This window comes from Natator depressus, chromosome 6 (assembly GCF_965152275.1).
Source record: "Natator depressus isolate rNatDep1 chromosome 6, rNatDep2.hap1, whole genome shotgun sequence".
In the NCBI taxonomy this organism is placed as follows: Eukaryota; Metazoa; Chordata; order Testudines; family Cheloniidae; genus Natator; species Natator depressus.
In genome coordinates, this window is record NC_134239.1 from 90,628,036 (window position 1) to 90,650,342 (window position 22,307).

Below are 22,307 nucleotides of genomic sequence, written 5' to 3' on the forward strand. Positions count from 1 at the left end.
GAGGGTAGCAGCAGCAGGTTGTTTCTCTAATATAGGATGTGTTATTATTCCTTTAAGATCCCTAATAGTATCTGTAGCCTGTTTCTGCAGTCTGTGTCTAGTGTCTTGGGAGGTGGGGAAATGTAGAGTCTTTTGTATGAATATATTTGCATGTATTTGTGCATGTATCTGTATGCAGCTCTGTGTATAGTAACTGCAAGTTCGTGTGAGTGTGGGTGAGTGAGAGAGAGAGACTGTGTGAGTCTGTCTGTGAGCATGCTTACCATGTGTGTCTAGCTATATTATTTATCTATATGTGTTCATTTGTAGTATGTATTGTACGGTGTGTGCCTGGGATTATCTCGTGTCTCCCCTCTCCTTCGATAACATGAATCTCTAGTGCCTTTTAAAATGCATTTCTGTTCATTCTCCTTCTTCAGCTAACATCTCTTTTCCTCTTCCTCAGCCAACAATGAAGCACTGGAGTTTCTGAACCTGAGCTGGAACCACTTGCAGATGAAGGGGGCTGTGGCATTGGGTGCTGGTCTCAGAGTAAGCCTCCCTCCTGAATAATGATAAGCCTGACCCTGATTGTTAGCTGAGCTTGGAAGGTTGGCATGTCCTGGCTGAAGCACTGGTCTGCCCTTGCTCTGCTAATGGTTCTTTTATATCGTCACTAGCCATTCAACTTCTTGTGTTTGCCAATAACCTGTGCCCCTCTAATTTTACAGAGGGGTCAACTTTAGGCAACACTCAAAACCAAGCAACAGAGAAACAACAGATACTCCCATCTATACCCTCCTCTGACAAAGGGGTCTTCTTCCATGACACTTACTCCCAGTGACCCCTCATCTAGGCTTCTCACCTGTCAAGCTTTAGTTTACTTTAGATTCATCTGCTTCAGAGATCCCAATTTGGGCAGAGGCACAGATTCCCCTCCCTACCCACACTCTCAAACATCACCCATCTCTGAGCCAAAGTCTGTCTGATGATGATGTAATGGCTAACATGATTCATGAAAGACTGTTCGGGCACAGCACCTCCCTCTCCAATGTATGGCTTCATGGGTGCTGCTTGGCCTTTTCATAATCACCTATTTTCAGAGTAGCATGTAAAGGACTGTGCACTCTAGCGTAAAGGGCACCCCTGAGAGAAAGCCCTTAGTGGGGAGTCTCTGTGGCACTGGTAATAATAGGGCAGTACTGAGAGGAAGCTCACATCACTGAAGTCTGGGCTGGATTTGGTAGCTCACACAAAGTAGTCCTAGAGGGCACTGACAGTCAGTGCTGGGAGGAAGTTCACACCAGTGGGCTGTGGGCTGGCCCTGGTTAGCTCACACAGGTTCCGTCCCACTCAGCACTGCTAGTAAGAATTTTGCATCACTGTGCTCAGAGCTGGCATTGGCAGGTCACATCTGTGAGGAAACTCACACTGCTGGAGCCCCAGCTGGCATTTGCTAGGTCCTGCTGTGAGGCCGCTGACATGGGTGGAATCCTATCTGGCAAATACAACAGTGAAGAAGCAGGCAGAGCTCTTAAGTCCCCAGTTGGTTCACTGCCTCAGTCATGAAAGGGGGCTTCACAAGAGGAATAGATTGATGCATCAGCTGGATTTGCAATGGCTGTGATGCCAGTGGTGATCACCTCTCTTCTCTCTCTGGAGGTCAATGGAACACTGAAGATACTTGACCTCTCATGGAATGGCTTTGGGAATGAGGGGGCTCTGGCCCTTGGAGAAGCTCTCAAACTCAACAACGTTCTGGTCCAACTGGACATCAGTAGCAACCATATCAACAACGAAGGGGCTGGGAAGCTGGCCAGGGGGTTAGAGGACAATGGAAATCTCAAAATCCTGAAGGTAAAGACAAAGGCTTTTTGGGCAAGGAGTAAGGGAAGGGAGTGGAAAACCCTTAGCCAGGGGGGTGAGGAAAACTCTGATATGAGCTGCCTAAACTGAAACGGAGAGTAAATCGTTTTATGCTAAGCCAGAGGCAGGCAAAAGAGGAGAAGAAGGAGGTGACCAGAATGTATTCCTGTAGTTGGCTTTGCAGAGTTTAATGGGAACGTGACAAGATGGACAGATAATGAAGATAAACTTGTTGAAAGGGCAGAGTTGGGCCATGACCCTCCTAAAGTCTAGACTGACGGGGAAAGAGAGACACCCACACCCACTGCCAGGAAGTGAAATTCTCCTCCTAATCTGTTTCCATTTGTCTTCCACCACAGCTGTCTCATAATCCCCTAACTGTAGAGGGTGCCGTTGCGCTTGTCACATCCATCAGGAAGAATCCAAAATCCAAGATGGAAGAGATCAACATCTCAGTAAGATGGTGTTAGGGTTGGTAGAATCCCAAAATATATACATTAGAACTTTTTGGACCCACCTGAATTCTAGCGCTAAACCCTTTCAGAACCCTTTGAGGTCTGTCTTCTGGGTTACCTGTATCAGTTCAGCTCCAGCCACTAATGACAAAAAGTTACTATTTAACAGCTCTTCAATGGCATGAGTGGAAGTTGTGATGTCTCAGTCTAGTTCCTGGTAGATAGTTATCCATATCACCATCACAGTTAGCAGTAATTGGCCATCTTGACTAGAATTGCAGAAAAGAGGACAAAGCATGAGTTTGCCATCGAGGCTAAACTCCTTTCTCATGCTACAATATGACCTTCCAGGGCAGTATACTAGAATATGTGCCCAGGTACTATGGTGATTGCTGTGTAGAAACGGGGGTTTCAAGTTCCTGAGTAACTTTTTTATTCCAAAAATTACTAACATATTATAGCCATACCAAGAAATGATAGGACAAATCTTAATCATTGCCTCTCTTCATGCCCAATGTGACGCTCACTATTTTAGGGTCATACATGGTTCTTTGCCAGATCTTAGGAGATACCACAATTAAAGAGAAGCAAAATAAGCACTATGAGTATTTTATTATTAAATAAAGAAAAAAATAAAAATAAAACAGAACAAACAAGCAATAACAATCATTACTTCAGTTACAATCTCTTCTGCATGCCTCTCTGTGAAGAGCTTTTTTACTTCAAGGGCGGGTCCTCTTCTAATGGAGCTACTCTTCTTTAGGTAAGATAAGACCAAACAATATTATTCCCCAAATCAGTAATGAGTCCTGTCTAAGTATATCACAGGTAACTAAAACTGTTTATAGATGGACAAAAGAATTTCATTCAAGGATAGGTGACTCCTATTTGGTTTATCATGGATAACATAAACACATTATAAATGGACAAAGGTGAGTAATCTTAACTAAATTCTATGAAACCAAAGACATTTAAATTCAGTTACTTAAAAGAAGCCATTCAATGAGAGGTCTTGAGACAAGTAATTAATGAATATTAAGTATCTTAAATCCAAATTAAATCACACATTTTCTCTTTATTTACAAGGGTTAGCTGATGTCTCCTCTCCAGGAATGCATAGTATGTTTAACAGAAGAAGCAGTTAATACCTTAAATTACAGTAGTTTTTCAAAAGAAAAAAGAAAAGGAGTACTTGTGGCACCTTAGAGACTAACCAGTTTATTTGAGCATGAGCTTTCGTGAGCTACAGCTCACTTCATCGGATGCAGCTCACTTCATCGGATGCATAGCATATGTGTTTCCACGATATGCTATGCATCCGATGAAGTGAGCTGTAGCTCACGAAAGCTCATGCTCAAATAAACTGGTTAGTCTCTAAGGTGCCACAAGTACTCCTTTTCTTTTTACGAATACAGACTAACACGGCTGTTACTCTGAAAATAGTTTTTCAATATCTCATTAAAACCATTAAAAGAAAAATTTGAATCTAATCACTTGGCAGTGCTTTGATAAACTTCATCTCACCAATGCTGCTGTAGACCAGTGGTTCTCAACCAGGGGTACGTGTACCTCTCGGAGTAGCAGAGGTCTTCCTGGGGGTACATCAACTCATCTAGATATTCGCCTAGTTTTACAACAGGCTACATAAAAAGCCCAAGCAAAGTCAGTACAGAAATTTCATAAATGACTTGTTTATACTGCTCAAGGAGAAAGTAAGCAATTTTTCAGTAATCGTGTGCTATGACACTTTTGTATTTTATGTCTGATTTTGTAAGCAAGTTGTTTTTAAGTTAGGTGAAACTTGGAGGTACGCAAGACAAATCAGACTCCTGAAAGGAGTACAATAGTCTGGAAAGGTTGAGAGCCACTGCTGTAGACACTGTTGTGTCATGTTGCAGAAATAGTGCTGAACTGGAAGCTTACTTCTTCTTAATGTTCAGTTTTAGGTTTTTTTCCTCAGCTGTCTATTACAGCTGCTGCTTTCTTACAGAGATGAGATGAACAGCTGAGCTTAGAGGAAGGTACTGTGATGAGTGTGCTGTTGAAGCTGAGAGATGGGAGCAGAGTATTGTTACTTGCTTATTCAGTTTGGAGAGATTTATAATCTTCTCCTTCCGTAGTATCACTGGAGAAGGAAGGTATACCTCATTCAAGGCTTGGCTGGACTCAAATATCAGCTGCTGTCACCCTTTCACTGGCTTAGCACCTTCATAAAACAGTCTTAGTAGCATCTTCAGCTGCTGAATATGCAATCTGTGAATGCACATGCAGCAGATGTCCTTGTGGTGGGAACTTCTCAGAGAGTATTTAAAGTTTAGAGTTTTAATCTTTCCTTTATTCAGTCCATTCAGTCTCATCAGAGATTGAAACAGAATTTCATCTGCTAGTAAATGAGTACAAACACCCCTGTTTCCTATATAAGGGACTTTCAGTTCTCCAATAGCCCTTTTAAACTTCTCAGAGAAAATCTTTAAATTCAAATAGTCATCAAAGAAGACATCATCTCTTCTTCTTGACTAATTAATTCCCCCCATTAACATCACTGTTTTTATACTTTAATGGCTTCCTATGTTAGTCACCAGTTACAGAATCATTTCTGATATATTTGTACACAAAACATTTCATTATTCACATAGCAATGGCATCAGAAAGTTATTATATTAGGCTTGCATTTTGATAAAAATATTTGCAACTATACGTCTAAAAAGAATCTTATATCATCTTAAGTATTCAAGAAATAAACAACGGTTTTCACCTTTAAATGGAAACACGGAATGAGATGTAAACAAAAGTCTTCTACACAACATTTACCAATCATAAATTTTCTCCTTATCACTTGAAGAAAGAAGACTTTAGAATGTCTATAAGAGAAATCATTTTCAGTAAGAATTTTTTCTAGAATCCTTTGTGTGGGGTCGAAACCAAGAGGTTCTTTTCTTTGCAGAGGAAAGGGGTGAAAAGGCCCATTTTTCTGATTTCTTAGTTTATCTCTGGACAGCACATCCAAAGCATTAATCCTCCTTACATTCTTTTACACAGTTTACCACTTACAGCATTTACAACTTGCAAGTAAAGACTCATATCAAATATTCTATAAAAAGCATGAATCACAATAACTAATACTAAAACATATGATAAAAGAAAATAGTATGAAATACTAAACCAAAATAGAAGGTATCAAGATGAATTTCAGAGTCTTGGTAACTTCACTTGGGGTAATAAACATGGTGTTATTTTCCTTGAGCTTTGGAAGCCTGTCACACTGACAGAAAGCAGAGGCCTCCAGGAATCTCCTTACCTAGCTTGATGTTTTATATAATTTAATAAGCAACTAACAAGCATTTGAGCAATCATATTATCCAAGCATCATGTATATGAACATAATTTTAATTGTCTCTTAAAAATTTCAGTAAAGGCAAAGACAAGTTTGTAATAACCTAACATAATAAAAATCAATTATAATGATTTCACTAATAACCAGTTTTGCATCAATATTGAGGTTTACCCCCTACAGGTAGCTATAAAATCTTAAGATAGAATATTGTATTAGTGCTGTTCTTGCTATGCCTGCTCTGGGGTAGTTGAGGTAAGTCTGATTTTCAGAAATGCTGAGCCCCCACTACTCCATCAAAATCAGTGGGCGCTGCAAGTGCTGAGCATCTCTGAAAACCAAACACTTAGTCTCCAGATACTGCCGATATGTAACCTTTCACCGGCACCACATACTTAGAGCCTTGCAAAACCGTGGGTATCCGCTTTATATCCATGGACCATTTCTGCGGATAGCAGTGCAGATGCGGATACAAATTTTGTATCCACACAGGGCTCTGACGGTAAGAGCCGGGCGGGCAGCTGTGAGGAACCGTGGCACGGATCCACCTGCCCTGGGCGGGTGCTTGGGGGGCAGGGACACTGGTTGGGGGCTGCTTGGGATCCATGCCCAGGGCAGGTGGAGGGTCCACCATGGCTCCCCACAGTTGCCCGCCTGGCTATTACCATGGCAGGGCTGCAGCTCTGAGCTGCCCCCTCCCTGCTAGAGCCAGGTCGGGGAGAGCCACACTGGCAGCTGTGGGGAGCCTGGGTCTCTCCACCTGCCCTGCGTGGCGGGCTGGGATACTGGGTGGGGGGCTGCTTGGGCCTCCCGCCCAGGGCAGGTGGAGGGTCTGCCACGGCTCCCCACAGCTCCCAGAACCCCTCCCAGATTCCCCTGTCCCTGTAGGGTGGACTGTAAAGAGGCATTATTGGGGAAACTAACCCCTTTGACTTTAGATCACAGTTTTAATATTCTTTTTTCTGCAGAAAGCCAAGCAATAATGAACAGGTCATATGTTGACCAAGTGGGGAGGGGACCACTCTGATGACCGACTATTCGAGCAAGGTGGCAGATGTGTTTCAGCTTGATAGGCATTTGTCTTGTGTCAAACGGAAGTAAATTTTGTGTATCAGCAGTGGTGATGGGTGGTGAGGATAAAGAAAGGGAATATATGCTCAGAGGCTGAAGCACTGGAGAGTCTTGGGCCCCCAGTGGGATCCACTAAAGGAGAGAAGGTATGAGGCATATGGTCACAGATCATAGTTTAACAGCAACAACAACATAAAAAGATAACACAATGTCTCTGGCACAATGGCACAGCCTGTGTCCATTTCAGGGACATCCAACTAAGGCTTGGATAGAACTGGTGGCAAATAAAGCAAGTCCTTTTCCCAAGAGAGAATCCAACTATTTTCCCAAGGGAGAATAGTTAATATTGACATAAGATGGGGTTCATTAATACAGGAGGTTTCTTACTTTCATTAAACACCAAGGCAGGCTGGACAATATGGCTGGGATGCCTGTGCTGAGTGTAGTGTCCTCTTTCCCCTACATTAGAATGTGCTTGTGAATGGAAGCTTCCTCAAGCTGCTGGATGTGGTGTGTCAGGTGCACCCTGGATTAGATGTCATCTATGGTGGGGTTCAAGGCTTCATCTCCAAGAAGCCTGAACAGCGTCCAGAGCCCATGAAGCTGATTCAGGTGAGCAGTCCAGATTGGTCCCATAGTCTCTCCACACCAGTGCACAAACTCCGGGCTACTGCAGAGAGGGGTGAGCTTTCTTCTCAGCAGAAAATTAATCCAGTCAGGACCCTCCAGAAGAGGCCATGCAGTCTCCTCTTGTATTGTGAAATGGAGCATTCCATAGCCACACATTAAATTCCATGTAGAATTACTTAACAAATCTTTCTGGTTTTTAGCGGAAACACATGGCTGGTGATTGGATGGCTCACAGGAGTCTGAATAGGCTACAAACTTCTTTTTAACCTCTAGTCTGATGGTTTGAATCTCACTCAGGTCAGTAGTGACTAAAAATCATTAGTAATACTAATTCTGTGACTTTGGATGACAGCTTTAATCCAAGGCTTTCAAAGCACTTTACAAAAATGGGTCAGTATTATCTCTGTTTTACAGGTGAGGAAACTGAGGCACAAGGAAGTTAAATGGCTTGCCTAATTTCAAACAGCAAGTCAGTGGCAGGGTTGAGAATATAACCCAGCTCTTCTGATTCCCAGTCCTATTCTATAATCCCCTGACAGTACTGCTTCTTTGTCTAACCATCAGATAAGCTGTCTGAAACATGCTGGTGAAGCTCAGTTCAGATCATCACAAACCCCCACTACCCCCGTTGAACTTAATAGGACCCCTAGTTGTCACACTTTTGGAGCCTTCAAGATTAAGCTACACAAGATATTATATGATTTATTAACAAAGATTGCCAGAAACTTTATATAACTGGCTATTTTCAAAGGCCTGTAATTTCTACAAATGACAGCAGGTGGCGATGTCCCCCTTGCTGGGACAGGAGAGTTATAAAATGAGACCTGGTGATCTGGATAAAACTTTTTTCATGACCAGGCTGCTACTACTAACCTGGCTGCATTCCTTAGTGTCTAAGCAGAATATTATCCAGTTAGCCTTTGCAACACTATATGTGGCTTTGAATAAGTGTGTTGGGATCTATACAAGTTGCTAGGAGACCTAGTGTACAGCCTGGGTGCACTTGGAACAGCTGGTTGCACTGAAGGTGGGAGAAGTGGTGAGAGCCACAGAGAATTGTTCACTGTGTGTACAGATCTTGGTGGCCAGCACAGACCTGGGATGAGAGTGAACAGCAAAGACGACGTGTTTGCAACAGAATATGATATCAAAAATAGACAAAGCTGTTTTGGGTTGCATGTGCAGAAGCACCACAATTTACAGCAAGAAAATGCTATTCCCTCTCTACATGGCATCAGGAATAAAAAAAATTATTAAAGCTAATTATTAAAGCTAATTTAACTTTAATAAAGTTAAAATTATATACATCTGGGTATAATGCTTAAATTATCCAAAAGTACAAAGTTTGGTTTAAAAAACAATAAAATACAGATGATACATAATCTGCAATATCCCAAATTAAGGCTGATAAATTTAACAATACAGTTTAAATATTAGCATCCAAATATTCAAGTACATCACTCATAAAAAGTTACACTAAAAGTAGCTTGTGGAAAGCAAATATAGTAATGAGTGTAGACTGTCCCTCAGTAATTGAGGATATAGGATAGGTTGTCCCTCAGTAAATACAATCCATCAGAGAAGTATTTCAGTTACTTTCCTGACTTCACTTCTCAGTGGCACTCTAGCTCATTTCTCCTAGAATATTGCATTCAGTTCTGGACTCCTTGGGGCCAGTAAGACATTGTCAGACTGGAGGGAGTTCAGAGAAGGGCAATAAAAATGATCAGGCACCTGGAGGAAGGGACTGACTTAGGAGGATAGATCCAAAGAACTAAATATTTATCATTTGATCAAACAATGACTTGTGTGGTAGGGACTTGAGAATCATATATAAATATTTGAAGGATAAAGAGCAAGGAGATAGAAGAATTATTTAGGGTTGTTCCAATGGGGTCTAAGTAGGAAGAACTGGATGAGCCTGAGCAAAGGAAAATTTAGCCTGAAAATCAGGACAAATGGCTCCATTAGATCAGTGCTACTCAAAGTGATGGTCCGCGGACCGGTGCCGGTCCGCGAGCCATCGGCTGCCGGTCTGCGCGCACATTGGGGAAAAAAATTGCCAGTCCCCGACATCAGATAGCTTGAGAAGCACTGCATTAGATGCTCAGATACCACAATAATGAGCACAGTATAAATACCTAGAAAGATACCAGACTGCAGAATAGTCTCCCTAAGGAAGTGATGGAGGCAGTTACTGAACACTATTTCAGTTTTATCTTTGTTTCTCTGCTTCTTCTAGAACTACTTGGATGAGCGCAAGTTGAGACTCTGGGATTTCTTTAGGAACATGGACAAAGATGGAAGTATGAAGATCCCTGTGGCAGAATTCCGGAAAGCCATGATGCAGGTGTGCTTCAGAAACAGTGTCTTCTAATTTTCTCATGGTAGGGTATTGTTATGAGGAAGCTCACACTGCTGAAGCCCCCAGCTGATGCTGGTTGAGCCCTTCTGTGAGGAAGCTCACACCACTAGGCTAACTCCACATGTGCCATGAGAAACACTTATCCCTGAATGAGGCACAAAGGAAATGCCATGAGACTTAATATATGATGTGGGTGGCAAAATAGCCATGGATCCATTCTGGAATAACATTAACCATGTAAAATCCCAGTATTCCAACTCCCACCTATCTTGTTTCCTCCAGGGTACTTAAAAGAAACATAGATGATGAAAGGAGACTGATTGTGTGGAATATGTCTATTGGATCTTTATGGATGATCTCTGCACAGTGCTATGGGAAAAAACAAAGCCACTTCAGTCCCTGCCAACACATCCTGAGGAAAAAATCCCTCCTTTGCCCCAACTATGGTGATCAGTTCAACACTGCCTGTGAGAAAACATCCACAGTTCAATGTTTAATCTTGTTTACACCTGACAAAGAAAGGGTGCAAAAAACAACTGCATTTTTTCTTGAATGCTCGGAAAGGTGGATTTGGCCACCTGCTAAAATTCTCCCCTCCCTTTCTAATTGCTCCAGGCTATTCACCTACTTATTAAATAGTGATTGCTTCTCATGCTGGTAAAAAGAGTTCTTTGTGCAAAGAAGCCACGCTGTCTGGCACCATTTGTATTTCAGCCACTGGGAGCCACAAGAGGAGAGATAATCAAAATCTCCTTTCTCCCTTCTCCCACCAGCAATCAAGAATTCCACTAGATCGAGCCCAGATTGTGGAACTGGTGCACAAATTGGACCAGCACCGGACAGGGATGGTGGATTACAGGTGAGTGAAGCATCTCCTGCACTTGCTTTCTCTCTCGTTTTCTTCTTTTCTTTATTTGTCTCAGTTCTGATTGATACTGAATGAACCTAGGCTAGTTCACTCTGGAGGGGAGGACACAGCTGGGGCACATGGCACTGGTCATTCAGGGATCCCTCCTACTCTGTGACATGATCCAGACTGCCTTTCTGAGTAGCCTAGAGGTGAGATTACCAGCTGCATGCATAGCAACCCTTTTGATCCAGGCCAGAACGTCTATATTTTTCTGCACTCTTCTCATATACCACAATATCCCTCATGTTTCCCAAGCCTGCCGTGAAATGGCATGAATCTCACAATGGAATGGCATTTTCAGTGCTGCACATGTTGTTGTGTGACAGTTATGGACTCTCCAGGTATCATCTCAGCATCACCCTCCACTCTGAAACCCAGAAGAAGATTCCAGAAAGGCAGCAAATCTCTGCTTTCAGACCCTCTATTCCATCCTGAGAGACCTCCATTTCTTTGCTTCCTTATATGATCCTTCTTCTTAGGGGTCCCGGTCTTCCGCACAAACCTGCTTTCAAACCACAGTGCCTTCCGTAATTCTGAATAAATATCAGCCTTTAGCAGTAGTGTGGAAGTTCTGAGAGTCTGAGTGGTCGGACATTCCAAGGCTGTTAGGAGCTGCAGGCCAAGCCACTTGTCCTGGGAAAGGAAATTGCCCCTAGATTTGCAGTCTAAGATGCGACTGATGATCTCAAAGCTCTGATAATTTTGCCAGAATATCCTCACTCTTCAAACACTGCCATGGATTTTAAATATGTCATATTATAGTCTAGAGTTAAGGTCTGAAGCAGATGGGCCAGTTTTGCAAATGTTAATCTAGTCTATCCAGCTGGGTCTATTTCATGTGCCATAGTGTTACTGTCACACATATAGCTAAGAGATGGGACAGATCTAACTTTGATGTCCGGATCGCTCCCACCTCAGACAGTTTTTTCATGGCCTTCTCAGTGTCTTTCAGGCATCTAGGAGGAGGGAGAAGGTTCATTAAACTGGTTTAAAATCCTGATTTCTCTTCTTTCACCTTTTAAATCAGTAATTTAAAAGAGAAGCAGCCAGCACAGAAGCCTAAAGAAAAGGAGGAGGAGGAACCTTAGGAGAGAAGACAGGAGGCAGGTCAGCTGGTGAAAGGTGGAAGGATAAGTGCGGGAAAGAAGCTAAAACAAAGTGACTTATGGCTTGGGAAAGTAGAGGAATGGGGGACTTTTGATAGTCAAGGCTACTGAATCTAAAAAATAAAGCTTACATTCCCCTGCATGTCTGGGACAGGTTTGTGAAGGCTGGAGTATAGTCCTGTTGACCAAGTGGAGAGAAGATAGCTCCATGAGAGGCCAGGTACCAGCACATCTTGCTCCACAATGTGGGAGTGCTGCACTTATTTGCAGAGAGGGAGAAGGAGAAGGAGGGCTGTAATGGAGGAGTCCCGTGGAGTTATATGCTACTATTGCCCCCTTTCTGGAGCAGTGTGGTAGAGGTCTAAATGAAGTCCTGTGCAGACACCACCAGACAGATCTTAGCAGCCTTGATACAGGGACCTTGAAGGCAAGAGGAGAATTAAAGAGGGGAGCAGCCACACTTAATGCTGCCAAAAGGTTAAGAGGAATAAGGGTTTAAACCAGGGGTCAGCAACCTTTGAGAAGTGGAGTGCCAAGTCTTCATTAATTTAATGTGCCAGTAATAAATGTTACATTTACAGGGCCCCCCCAACGGAACCCCAGGCCGGCAGCAGGCTGAGCAGTGCCGGCAGCCATGACCCCGGCTGGCAGGGGCCGGTGGACGGAACCCCAGACCAGCAGCGCGGGTGGCAGACAGAACCCCAGACCGGCAGCGGGCTGAGCGGCTCAGCGCGCTGCCGGTCTGGGGTTCTGTCTGCTGCCCGCGCTGCCGGTCTGGGGTCCCAGCCGCCGGCCCCGCTCATCCCGCTGCTGGCCTGGATGGATGGAAGCCCGGGCCGGCAGCAGGCTGAGCGGTGCCGGCAGCCAGGACCCCGGTTGGCAAGGGCCAGTGGACGGAACCCCAGACCAGCAGTGCGGGTTGCAGACGGAACCCCAGACCAGCAGCGGGCTGAGCGGCTCAGCGTGCTGCCGGTCTGGGGTTCCGTCTGCTGCCCGCGCTGCCGGTCTGGGGTCCCAGCTGCCGGCCCCGCTCATCCCGCTGCTGGCCTGGATGGACGGAACCCTGGGCCGGCAGCAGGCTGAGCGGGGCCGGCAGCCAGGACCCCAGTTGGCAAGGGCCAGTGGACGGACCCCAGACGAGCAGCTGGGACCCTTGCTGGCAGCAGAGTGCCACTAAAAATCAGCTCGCGTGCCGCCTTTGGCACATGTACCACAGGCCGATCCCTGGTTTAAACAATTATATCCAGCAGGAAAGATATACTAGAAAGGCAGGAGTGGGATGAAATCCATGACAGACCTAAAATTGCCGGGATACTGAATTGCTTTTTAAAATCTGTCTTTAACAAGAAAAATAAAGAGGTCTGACAATTACTAAGAAGTAATGGAGACCTTTTAAATATGATAAACAGGTAATACCTTGGAAAATATGAACAGGTACAAATTAGTAGATCCAGATGAAATGCACTTTAGGATGTTTGGAGAATTGCTAAAAATTGACTGTGCTGCTAACAAATGTTGGACAACTGGAGAATTGCTATACTAGAGGATTGGAAAAAAGCTATGGGGGAATCAATTGTCAAAAAAAGAAAGAAGAATGATCCTGGCAATTACTATCTGGTAAGTCTTACTTCTGCCCCCAACAAAATTCCCATCCAAAAACTCCATTGACTTAAAGTTAAAGTTACTCAAGTGTATTTCCTCACAACAATGCAAACTCTTACAAGCAATGAAGCCATAAACTGAGGCAACAGTCACACTCAACACAAGACCGATCTCCAAGCATTAGATCACTACCATCATAATTCTATTACTTTTCCAGAATTTACCTCGGTGTTCTCAATCTCTCTCTCCTCCACTAAATTTTGTCCTCTCTCTTACTCGTACCTTTATCCCGAGCAGACGCCTTTGTCTGACCTAAGAGCTTCTCTGCTGCCATCAACTCTCCCCCAGATCCTAGTTTAAATAATCCCCTCAAATCTTGCTATGTGGAGGCAATGGGTTGAATGCTAGGAAGATGAGACGTAAGAATACTGGAACTGAAGCTAGGGATTTCTGTGTGTGGACACTGAGTGGGTTGAATAGTGAAGAGGTGATGAGCGGGAGAGGAAATTAATGTTTAATTAAAAAGAACATAAGAACGGCCATATTGGATTAGACCAATGGTCCATCTAGCCCAGTATCCTGCCTTCCCAGAGCAGCCAGTGCCAGGTGCTTCAGAGGGAATGAACAGAACAGGGCAATTATCGAGTGATCCGTCTCCTGGTGTCCACGCCCAGCTTCTGGCACTCAGAGGCAAGGGACACCCAGAGCTTTGGGTCCCTGACCATCTTGGCTAATACCCATTGGTGCACAGGTGGCAACTTTTTTCTGCACCAGTGGGAGCTCGCGCACCCTCCCCGCCCCTGGCCCCGCTCCTGGCCCTACTCCACCCCTGCCCCAAAGTCCCCGCCCTAACTCCGCCCCTCCTGCCCCTATTGGACCCCTCCCCAAATCCCCACCCAGGCCCCGCCTCCTCCCCCAAGTGCGCTGTGTTCTGCCCCCCCCCCAGACTTGCCACGGGAAACAGCTGTTCCGCGGCGCAAGAGCTGGGAGTGAGTGGGGAGAAGCAGCGTGCTCAGGGGAGGAGGCGGAGTGGAAGCGAGCTTGGGTGGGAGGGCGGGGAGCTGCTGGTGGGTGCAGAGCACCCACCAATTTTTCCCCATGGGTGCTCCAGCCCCGGAGCACCCACAGAGTCGGCACCTATGCATGGGTGGACCTATCCTCCATGAAATTATCTAATTTTTTTTTAACCCAGTAACAGTTTTGGCCTTCACAGCATCCCCTGACAATGAGTTCTACAAGTTGACTGTGCGTTGTGTGACGAAGTACTTCCTTTTGTTTGTTTTTAGCCTGCTGCCTATTAATTTCATTGGGTGACCGCTGGTTCTTGTGTTACAAGAACAACCTTGTAGCTAATGAACTGAAAGCCTCATCTCTCCTCTGTTGCTGTGTGAAAGATCCACACAAATGACAACGCAAACTGACAAATTAAAGGAACCAATCCTTCAAGCAGTTACTGCCAGGCCTAGTGCAAGGTAGCATGAGTAGGACCGCTTGAAATCAGTGGACCTGATCCTCTGCTGCCCTACACTTTTATTAATTAATTATTATTATTATTACTAATCATCGTCATCATAGTGCCAGGAAGTCCCAGTCATGAACCAGGACCCAACTATGTTAGGTGCTGTACAAACACAGAACAAAAATACAGTCCCTGACCCAAAGAGTTTACAGTCTATACAAACTGAATGCAAAGTGGGGGTAGAGGAGGTGATAGAATGCTAGCATGGTGATTTTATAGTATGTTACACCCGCTTCACATTCAGTTTGCACAGGTGTAAATGATTGCATAGATACAGGGCAGCAGAGAACCAGGCCCATGTTGCTACTTAGAGTAGTAATCACTAGGCCTGGCAGTAAATGGCTGCAGGCTCAGACCCTGATTGACTATACAGAGAATCAGTGAAATTGACTGTACCCATAGTGCAGTCAAATGCACAAAATAAACAATCTGAAATCACAGAGAAAATATTTATTTTACTCTTTCATTTCTAGGAATTTTATGGGTCACTTATAATAAAACTAGGTAAGACTAGAGGTCAGCACCACCATGTTGTGCGACAGACACTTGACAAAATTACCGGACTTAGTGACGGACATTGGCGGGGGGTTATGTCATTCAATCATTCAATCCGTAAAATAGCGCACATAATTTTCCACACTGAAAAAAACCAGTAACCTAGCTAGCTAGCTAATAATAATAATAACAATAATAATAATAATAAATTCATTGAGATTTTTAGCTGAAAGGTGCTGTACAAGTAAAAAGTATTATTATTTAAAATAAGCAATTACTCTCCTCTGTGACTTCAAGATCTGTTTCAAGGCATAGCAAGAGCCTGGATGTATTCAATGTATAATTTGTTATATAAATTATTTTATTACTGGATTAATTGCGTAGTTACTTGGCTTTCTTCCTGAAATGACACAATAGTGATGAATTGTTTGTTAGAAATACATATACATCATGGCAGAGGAAGGGACAGCTAGAAAAATACAATTGCTAGCTTTTAATATTTAATATTCTGTATTCAAATGATGTTAGCGGTTTATCTAAAATTGCCAATCGCAAAAGGCTGTGAGTTCAAAGGAAGCTACCCTGTTTAGCACAGTGCAGTCTTCTGAAAGCTTACGTAGAACGGGGTTCTGATTGTAGATGAAGTGGTGAGCTGTATTAGAAAAGAAAAAAGGCTTAATGGAGATCTGGTGTGTGGCACCCTAGCCATAGAATAATACAAGTAATAAATAATAATAATCCTGGAAACCAGCCTGCAAATAATTTTACTCATGTTGAATTAAATGGAACTACACAAATGAGTAAAATTACTCACGAGTAAATGTTGGCAGAATTGGGCCCAAAGTTTTTCTAATGAAAATCTGCATTCCTGAGTTTTTTGGGTGGGAACCATGAAACCAATGAAAGTTAACACGACTGGTTAAACTTTGGAGCCCAGCACCAGAAATTGCAAACCAATTTCCACTTGTTTTTTAAGGCTGGATAAGGAAAAGAATTTCATCGTTGAATGTTAATCAAAATAATATTTAATGTGTATAGTCTAAAGTTGCCCTTGGGTTATTGAATCATTATTTACAACCGAGCAGAAACTGGTTTCTATTGAGTTCACTTAGGACCTGATCCAAAGTCCACTAAAATCAATGGGTAACCTTCCATAAACTTCAAGGGGCTTTGGGGTCAGGCTCTAAGTGCTGAAGACAATTCTTAGTGCTATAGCATCTGCAAGCAGCAAACTTAGACATACCAGACTCTTTACAGGTGATGTGATTCCTTTTCCTTATTTTAACAACACAATTACATTCTAACTTATTTTCTCGTTTAAAAATCAATTCAAGCATTTTTAAAAATGCATATTTAGCATTAATCCCATCCAAACCCAACTATCCAACTGAGCTTCATGGAGAAATGTGTGACTAAAGCTGCACAATCCTCACTCTAAATTCACCTCGGGCAGCTCCCCATCCCTGCTGTTGCTGGTGGAGGAGTGGCCAGGCAGCTCTGCAGGCACACTGCCTCCGTCTGCAGGCTCCGCCCCCGCCTCGCTCCCATTGGCCACAGTTCCCGGCCAAATTGCTGGGAGACGCAAAGTCAACGCTCGGGGACGGGGGACGGAGGCAGCGGGCAGAGCTGCCTATCCATGCCTCTGCCAGCAACAGCAGGGTCAGGGAGCCACTTGTGGGGAGCCACCCGAGGTGAGCGCCCCCCACTGACCTCAAAATTTTTTACCATGGACACTTGTGTCCATGTATGGACACATTGCCAACCCCTGGTTAAAACTGTTTCAGACAGAAGGTGTGGTTTTTATTTCTATTTTTTAAAATGATGATGTTGTGACAGATTGAATCACAGAAACCGCCTTGGGACTGCCAACTGATGTGCCGAGACTACCTCTGAGCCTGTTTTCCCTGGCAGCTTGGGACTTCAGTGCCCTGCCTGGTTTGAGCCAGACACACTAGTCTGCTACAAACACAGACCCAGATTTCAACAACATCCCCCACATGCTTCAGGCTTAACTGAAAACAGCTTAAGAAGTGTTCCTGTCTCCAACTTTCAGATGCCCAGCTCCCAATGGGGTCCAAACCCCAAATAAATCCGTTTTACCCTATATAAAGCTTATACCGCATAAACTCATAAATTGTTTACCCTCTATAACACTGATAGAGAGATATGCACAGCTGTTTCTCCCTCCTCCCCCCCCCCAATATTAATACATACTCTGGATTAATTAATAAGTAAAAAGTGATTTTATTAAATACAAAAAGTAGGATTTAAGTGGTTCCAACAGACAGAACAAGGTACATTACCAAACAAAATAAAATAAAACATGCAAGTCTATGCCTAATACAGTAAGAAAGTGATTACAGCTGAAATCTCACCTTCAGGGATGTTCCAGTAAGCTTCTCTTACAGACTAACCTCTTTCTAGTCTGGGTCCAGCAATCACTCATACCCCTGTGGTTACTGTCCTTTTTTCCAGTTTCTTTCAGGTATCCTTTGGGGGTGGAGAGGCTATCTCTTGAGCCAGCTGAAGACCAAATGGAGGAGTCTCCCAGGGGCTTAAATAGACTTTCTCTTGTGGGTGGAGACCCCCTCCTCTTGCCTACCCAGAATCCAGTTTCAAGATGGAGTTTTGGAGTCACATGGGCAAGTCACATGTCCATGCATGACTGAGTTCCTTACTAGCCAGGCCACATTCCTGGGAAAGCTCAGATGTGGATTGGCGTCTCTAAGTTCATTGTTAGCTTAAGTGTTTCTTGATTGGGCACTTACTGAGAATAGTCTTTTCTCAGGAAGCTGACCAGCTGCTTCACTGAGGCTACTTAAAATAAAACAAGAACATAGCCAATATTCATAGCTTCGAATACAAAAATGATACATGCATACAAATAGGATGAATATATCCAGTAGATCATAACCTTTGCAGAGATATGTTACATAGCATATCTAGCATAAAACATATTCCAGTTATGTCATATTTACTTTCATAAGCATATTTCCATAAAGTATTATGGGGTGCAACGTCACAGATGTTTCTTCTAAAAAGGAAACTATATGGTGATTTGCAGGAAACATTTCCTAAGGGTGAAATTTCAGATTATGGAGTAGTATCCTTGCCAAGAGAAAGCCCAGGTCCATTACTTGGGTTATTTAGAACTAGGTCTGAATTAAGCTCTAGAACAGAATAGTCTTCAGGGAAGAATCTGGCTCTGCTCCCACTAGGATAGACTAGATGGGACATGATAGATAATTTACATCTCTAACTTTTCTAAGCAAAGATGATCTTCAGGACTATGATGGGGAAATATTTGTGGGCAGACTGAACTACAGGAAGTGGGAAGAGGGTTTACCACAATCTCTGCTAATTTCTTGCATTTGTGGCCCTCCCCTGACCACCTGAGGGCTAGAGTCTTTAGGACAGTTATACTAGCTTTCATTTTCTTCTGGCTTCTCTGCATTAAATTAAATTTTGAGCTCCACATTACCAGTTTATCCAGTGTACCAAAACTTCCCCAGAAAATTGTCTGGTTGTAAAGTGTGTCTAGTAGGAGCAGGTTGAAATCACCGCCCATGCTCTGATATCATTACATTGCTTATCCAGAGTGACTTTCACTTACAGTTAGCTACCTGCTGCGGAGACTATCCATACTAGAGCTGTGTGGATAACTAATTGATTTGTCAGTTTGGTGAGTAAACCAGAAAAAAAATAATTTTGTATTGACCCAAAACAATTTTTTTTAAACAAAACAATTCTTAAAAAGTTCAGTTTGACCCCAAATGAAATGTTTTATTCTCAATTTTTTTTAACTTATAACAACTTTTAAATAAAATTCTAAACAAAAAGTTGTTTCAAATCAAAAAGTAAAAACATTTTTGGACTTTTTGGGGATTTTTTTTTAACTGAAACAAGTCAGCCAGTTCAACACAAATTCACAAAATGTTTTGGTCAATCAGAGTCTGCCTTTGGTGAAAAAAAGTTTCATCTGAAAAATTTCACCTAGCTCCAGTCCAGACAGAATCCCACAGCGCTTGCCTGTGCCTCCACACTGCACTGCACAGAGAGCATAGGCTACAGTACACTGACCCTCTCCGATGCGTGGGGTCAGCCTCTGCAAGATCTTGACAGTGTATGACTCAAAGGCAGTCAAAGCATGAGAAGATGAATCCAAGATAGTGTTTTGGGCTCATCAGCATGTAGAGCCTCCTGCCTCTGGTCAGAACAGAGAATGGACCCAGGCAATAGGGAGCAGCAAGTTGCCCTGATTAACTGTAGAGCTTTGCTTCCTGAGGGAACAGATGGATGTCCTACAACCACAGTAACTGTCTGTTTACTTCCTATTTTCTCTGTCCCCCCTTCTTCACTATCTCTTGCTGCATAGGAGCCTAGTGGACACACAGAAGCAGATGGTACGAGACCAGTGGTGTCAGCTAAGGAGGAAAGAGTCACGGCAGAAGAAGGAGAAGCACAAGAGTGAGCGAGTGCTGCAGACTTTCAAAAGTGCTGTGGAAATGGTCACATCACGCAGTTCCCTGGTGATGTGCTCTGGCAAGAAGCCACTGGCACTGCCCATGTCTGACCCTGCCCACTTTTCAACCACTTCTCTCAGCTCATGGTGCCAACCAGCCACCACCAGGGAATCCACAAGCAGCCAGAACTCTGCTGTGCCAGCATTCAGTGAGCAAAAGGGCCCCTCCAACCATCAGCTGTCCCAGAGTGAACCACATTCTGCCTCATGGGGCATTCAACCTCTGACCTGGAAGTGAAATTCTACTCCCAGCCCAAGCTCAGCATCTCAGAAGCCCAAACCCACTCCCAGTACAGCATAGCAACCTCTGACCTGGAAACATACTCCAAGGCCCAGTCTAGTGACAATGCCACTTCTTACAGGGTGATGCCACGGGAGACCAGAAGTTCTGTTCATGAGTCCCACTACTTGGCCAGGAACTGCCATGCTGCCTTATCACCACAGAAGCATGGGCACAGTGCTAAGTCATCCAAATGACAATACTGAGGTGATGGAAAATGACCAGCCCAACAAGGGTTCAGGGAAGTGGTGATGGGGGTCTCAGCGGGTGATAGTACATAGGGATGTGTGTGGTTTATTTCCTGATAACAAACCCATCCCCTTTCTTTTATCCCCTTTTCACTGCAGTTCATCTGTGCTGTGCTACAGAAATGCCCTACCTAACCAAATGCAAGCTACTAAAATTCACACCTCTCACACACTCAGGTGAGGGGAAATAATACCCAGCATCGTAAGGGACAGTGGAACTCCACATTCTAGCTCACGGTCACCTGGAAGCTGAAGTGATGACAAAACAAAGGTGAACCTGAGGTTCAGGCAGTCAGATACCACTGTGATGAGCACAGTGTAAATGCTTTGATGAACAAGTTAGATGGAATAGGTAAGCATGCTTCACAATCTCAAGTGCTGGGTGAGCTGTTGGTACCCTGGGTTTGCTCCCCTGTTAGAGTGTTGTAGTGACAGTGCCTTGGATTACAGTGCTCCCTGGGTTAGAGTGCTGGATGGTTAGGAGTGTCCTGGGTGTGCTCCCCTTGAATGCTAGGTGATTTCAGGTACCTCAAGTGGATGTGATTGTTGGTTGGGATGTGGGTGCCCTGCATGTGCTCATTTGGTGGGAATGAGGGTACCTTCAATGTGCTCTCCTTGCTCCCCGATTAAGGACAGGGATTGTTCAGAACACTCCTACTGGATGTAACAATGAGTAATGGGATGCAGTCAAGAAAAAGAAAATTTAAGGTACATAGCAGTGCAAACTTCCTAACAGTGAAATGTATTAGTGGTTCTCAACCTTGGGACTGAGACCGAGGCTGGGGCCCAAAGATGCTTTCATTGTGAGGGGAGTCACAAAACTGCAAAATTTAAACTGGCATTAAAAAACTGGTCTGTAGCCCTTGTGGTTGCAAAGAACATCAGACTGGCCATGCTGGGTCAGACCAATGGTTCATCTAGCCCAGGATCCTGTCTTCTGGCAGTGGCTTGTGCCAGGTGCTTCAGAAGGAATAAACAGAACAGGGCAATTATTGAGTGATCCATCCCCTGTTGTCCAGTCCCAGCTTCTGGCAGTTAGAAGCTTGTTGTTGTTGTTGTTCATCCTTAGAGTTCGAAGATGACTATGACATAACTGGTTGGTTTGGTTTCAGTGAACACATGCGTGGCTGATCAGGCCAATTTGAGCTTTGAACTGCCTGTGGCAAATTAAACAATAGATGCTGCTATGGGTTGCTTGATTAATAGCAGATGTGCTGCTATTGTGAGATTTATACTGCTGGTGCTTCTGCTCTGCCTCAGCAGTTCTCCTCTGCTCATAGACTGTAGCACCAGCATGGATGAGGCTGTGCCAGGTAGCACGATCAAGAGTGAGATCTTCCCAAAACTCTGGGTCAGTGTTGAACCACCCCAAGAACAACTTGAGGGAGTCCTTGAAACATTTCTTTTGGCCTCCCTGAGAGCACTTTCCCTCCTTTAGCTCACCATAAAAGATTTTCTTTGGCAGTTGCTCATCTGACATTTTGGTGACATGGCTTGCCCATCTCATCTGTGATTTCATCAACAGAGTATGGATGCTTGGAATGTCTGCCCATATGAGAACCTCAGTATCCGGGGCCTTGTCTTGCCATCTTATCCTCATCAGTTTCCTCAGACAGCCCATGTAAAAGTGATTCAGCTTCATAGCATTGTGGCTGTACACCATCCAGGTTTCTCATGCATACATCAAAGTTGGCAATATGATGTCTTTGTAGACCTTCAGATTTGTTTGTTGACTAATGCCTCTGTGCTCCCACACATGTGCATGTAGTCTGCCAAAGGCCACACTTGCTTTGGCAATTCTGGCATTGATTTCATCATCAGTGTGAACTGCACACAGTGTACTGCTGAGGTAGGTGAACTTGTCCACTGCCTGGCGGGTTTGGCCATTCCCTGTGATAGTAGGCTGTATATAAGGCTTTCCTGGTGCA

The 22,307-nt window shown here is 44.0% G+C and overlaps 1 protein-coding gene across 1 annotated transcript in view; it reads left to right on the plus strand.

Annotated features, from left to right (window-relative positions):
- LRRC74A (leucine rich repeat containing 74A) overlaps positions 1-20,328 on the plus strand; it is a 29,335-nt gene extending 9,007 nt beyond the window's left edge. Inside the window, 8 exon segments of the mRNA XM_074957125.1 lie at positions 446-531; positions 1,642-1,836; positions 2,205-2,300; positions 7,171-7,314; positions 9,575-9,682; positions 10,471-10,556; positions 19,705-20,057; positions 20,060-20,328. Of these exon segments, the coding sequence (XP_074813226.1) occupies positions 446-531; positions 1,642-1,836; positions 2,205-2,300; positions 7,171-7,314; positions 9,575-9,682; positions 10,471-10,556; positions 19,705-20,057; positions 20,060-20,328 (1,337 nt within the window).
- The last annotated feature ends 1,979 nt before the right edge of the window (positions 20,329-22,307 follow it).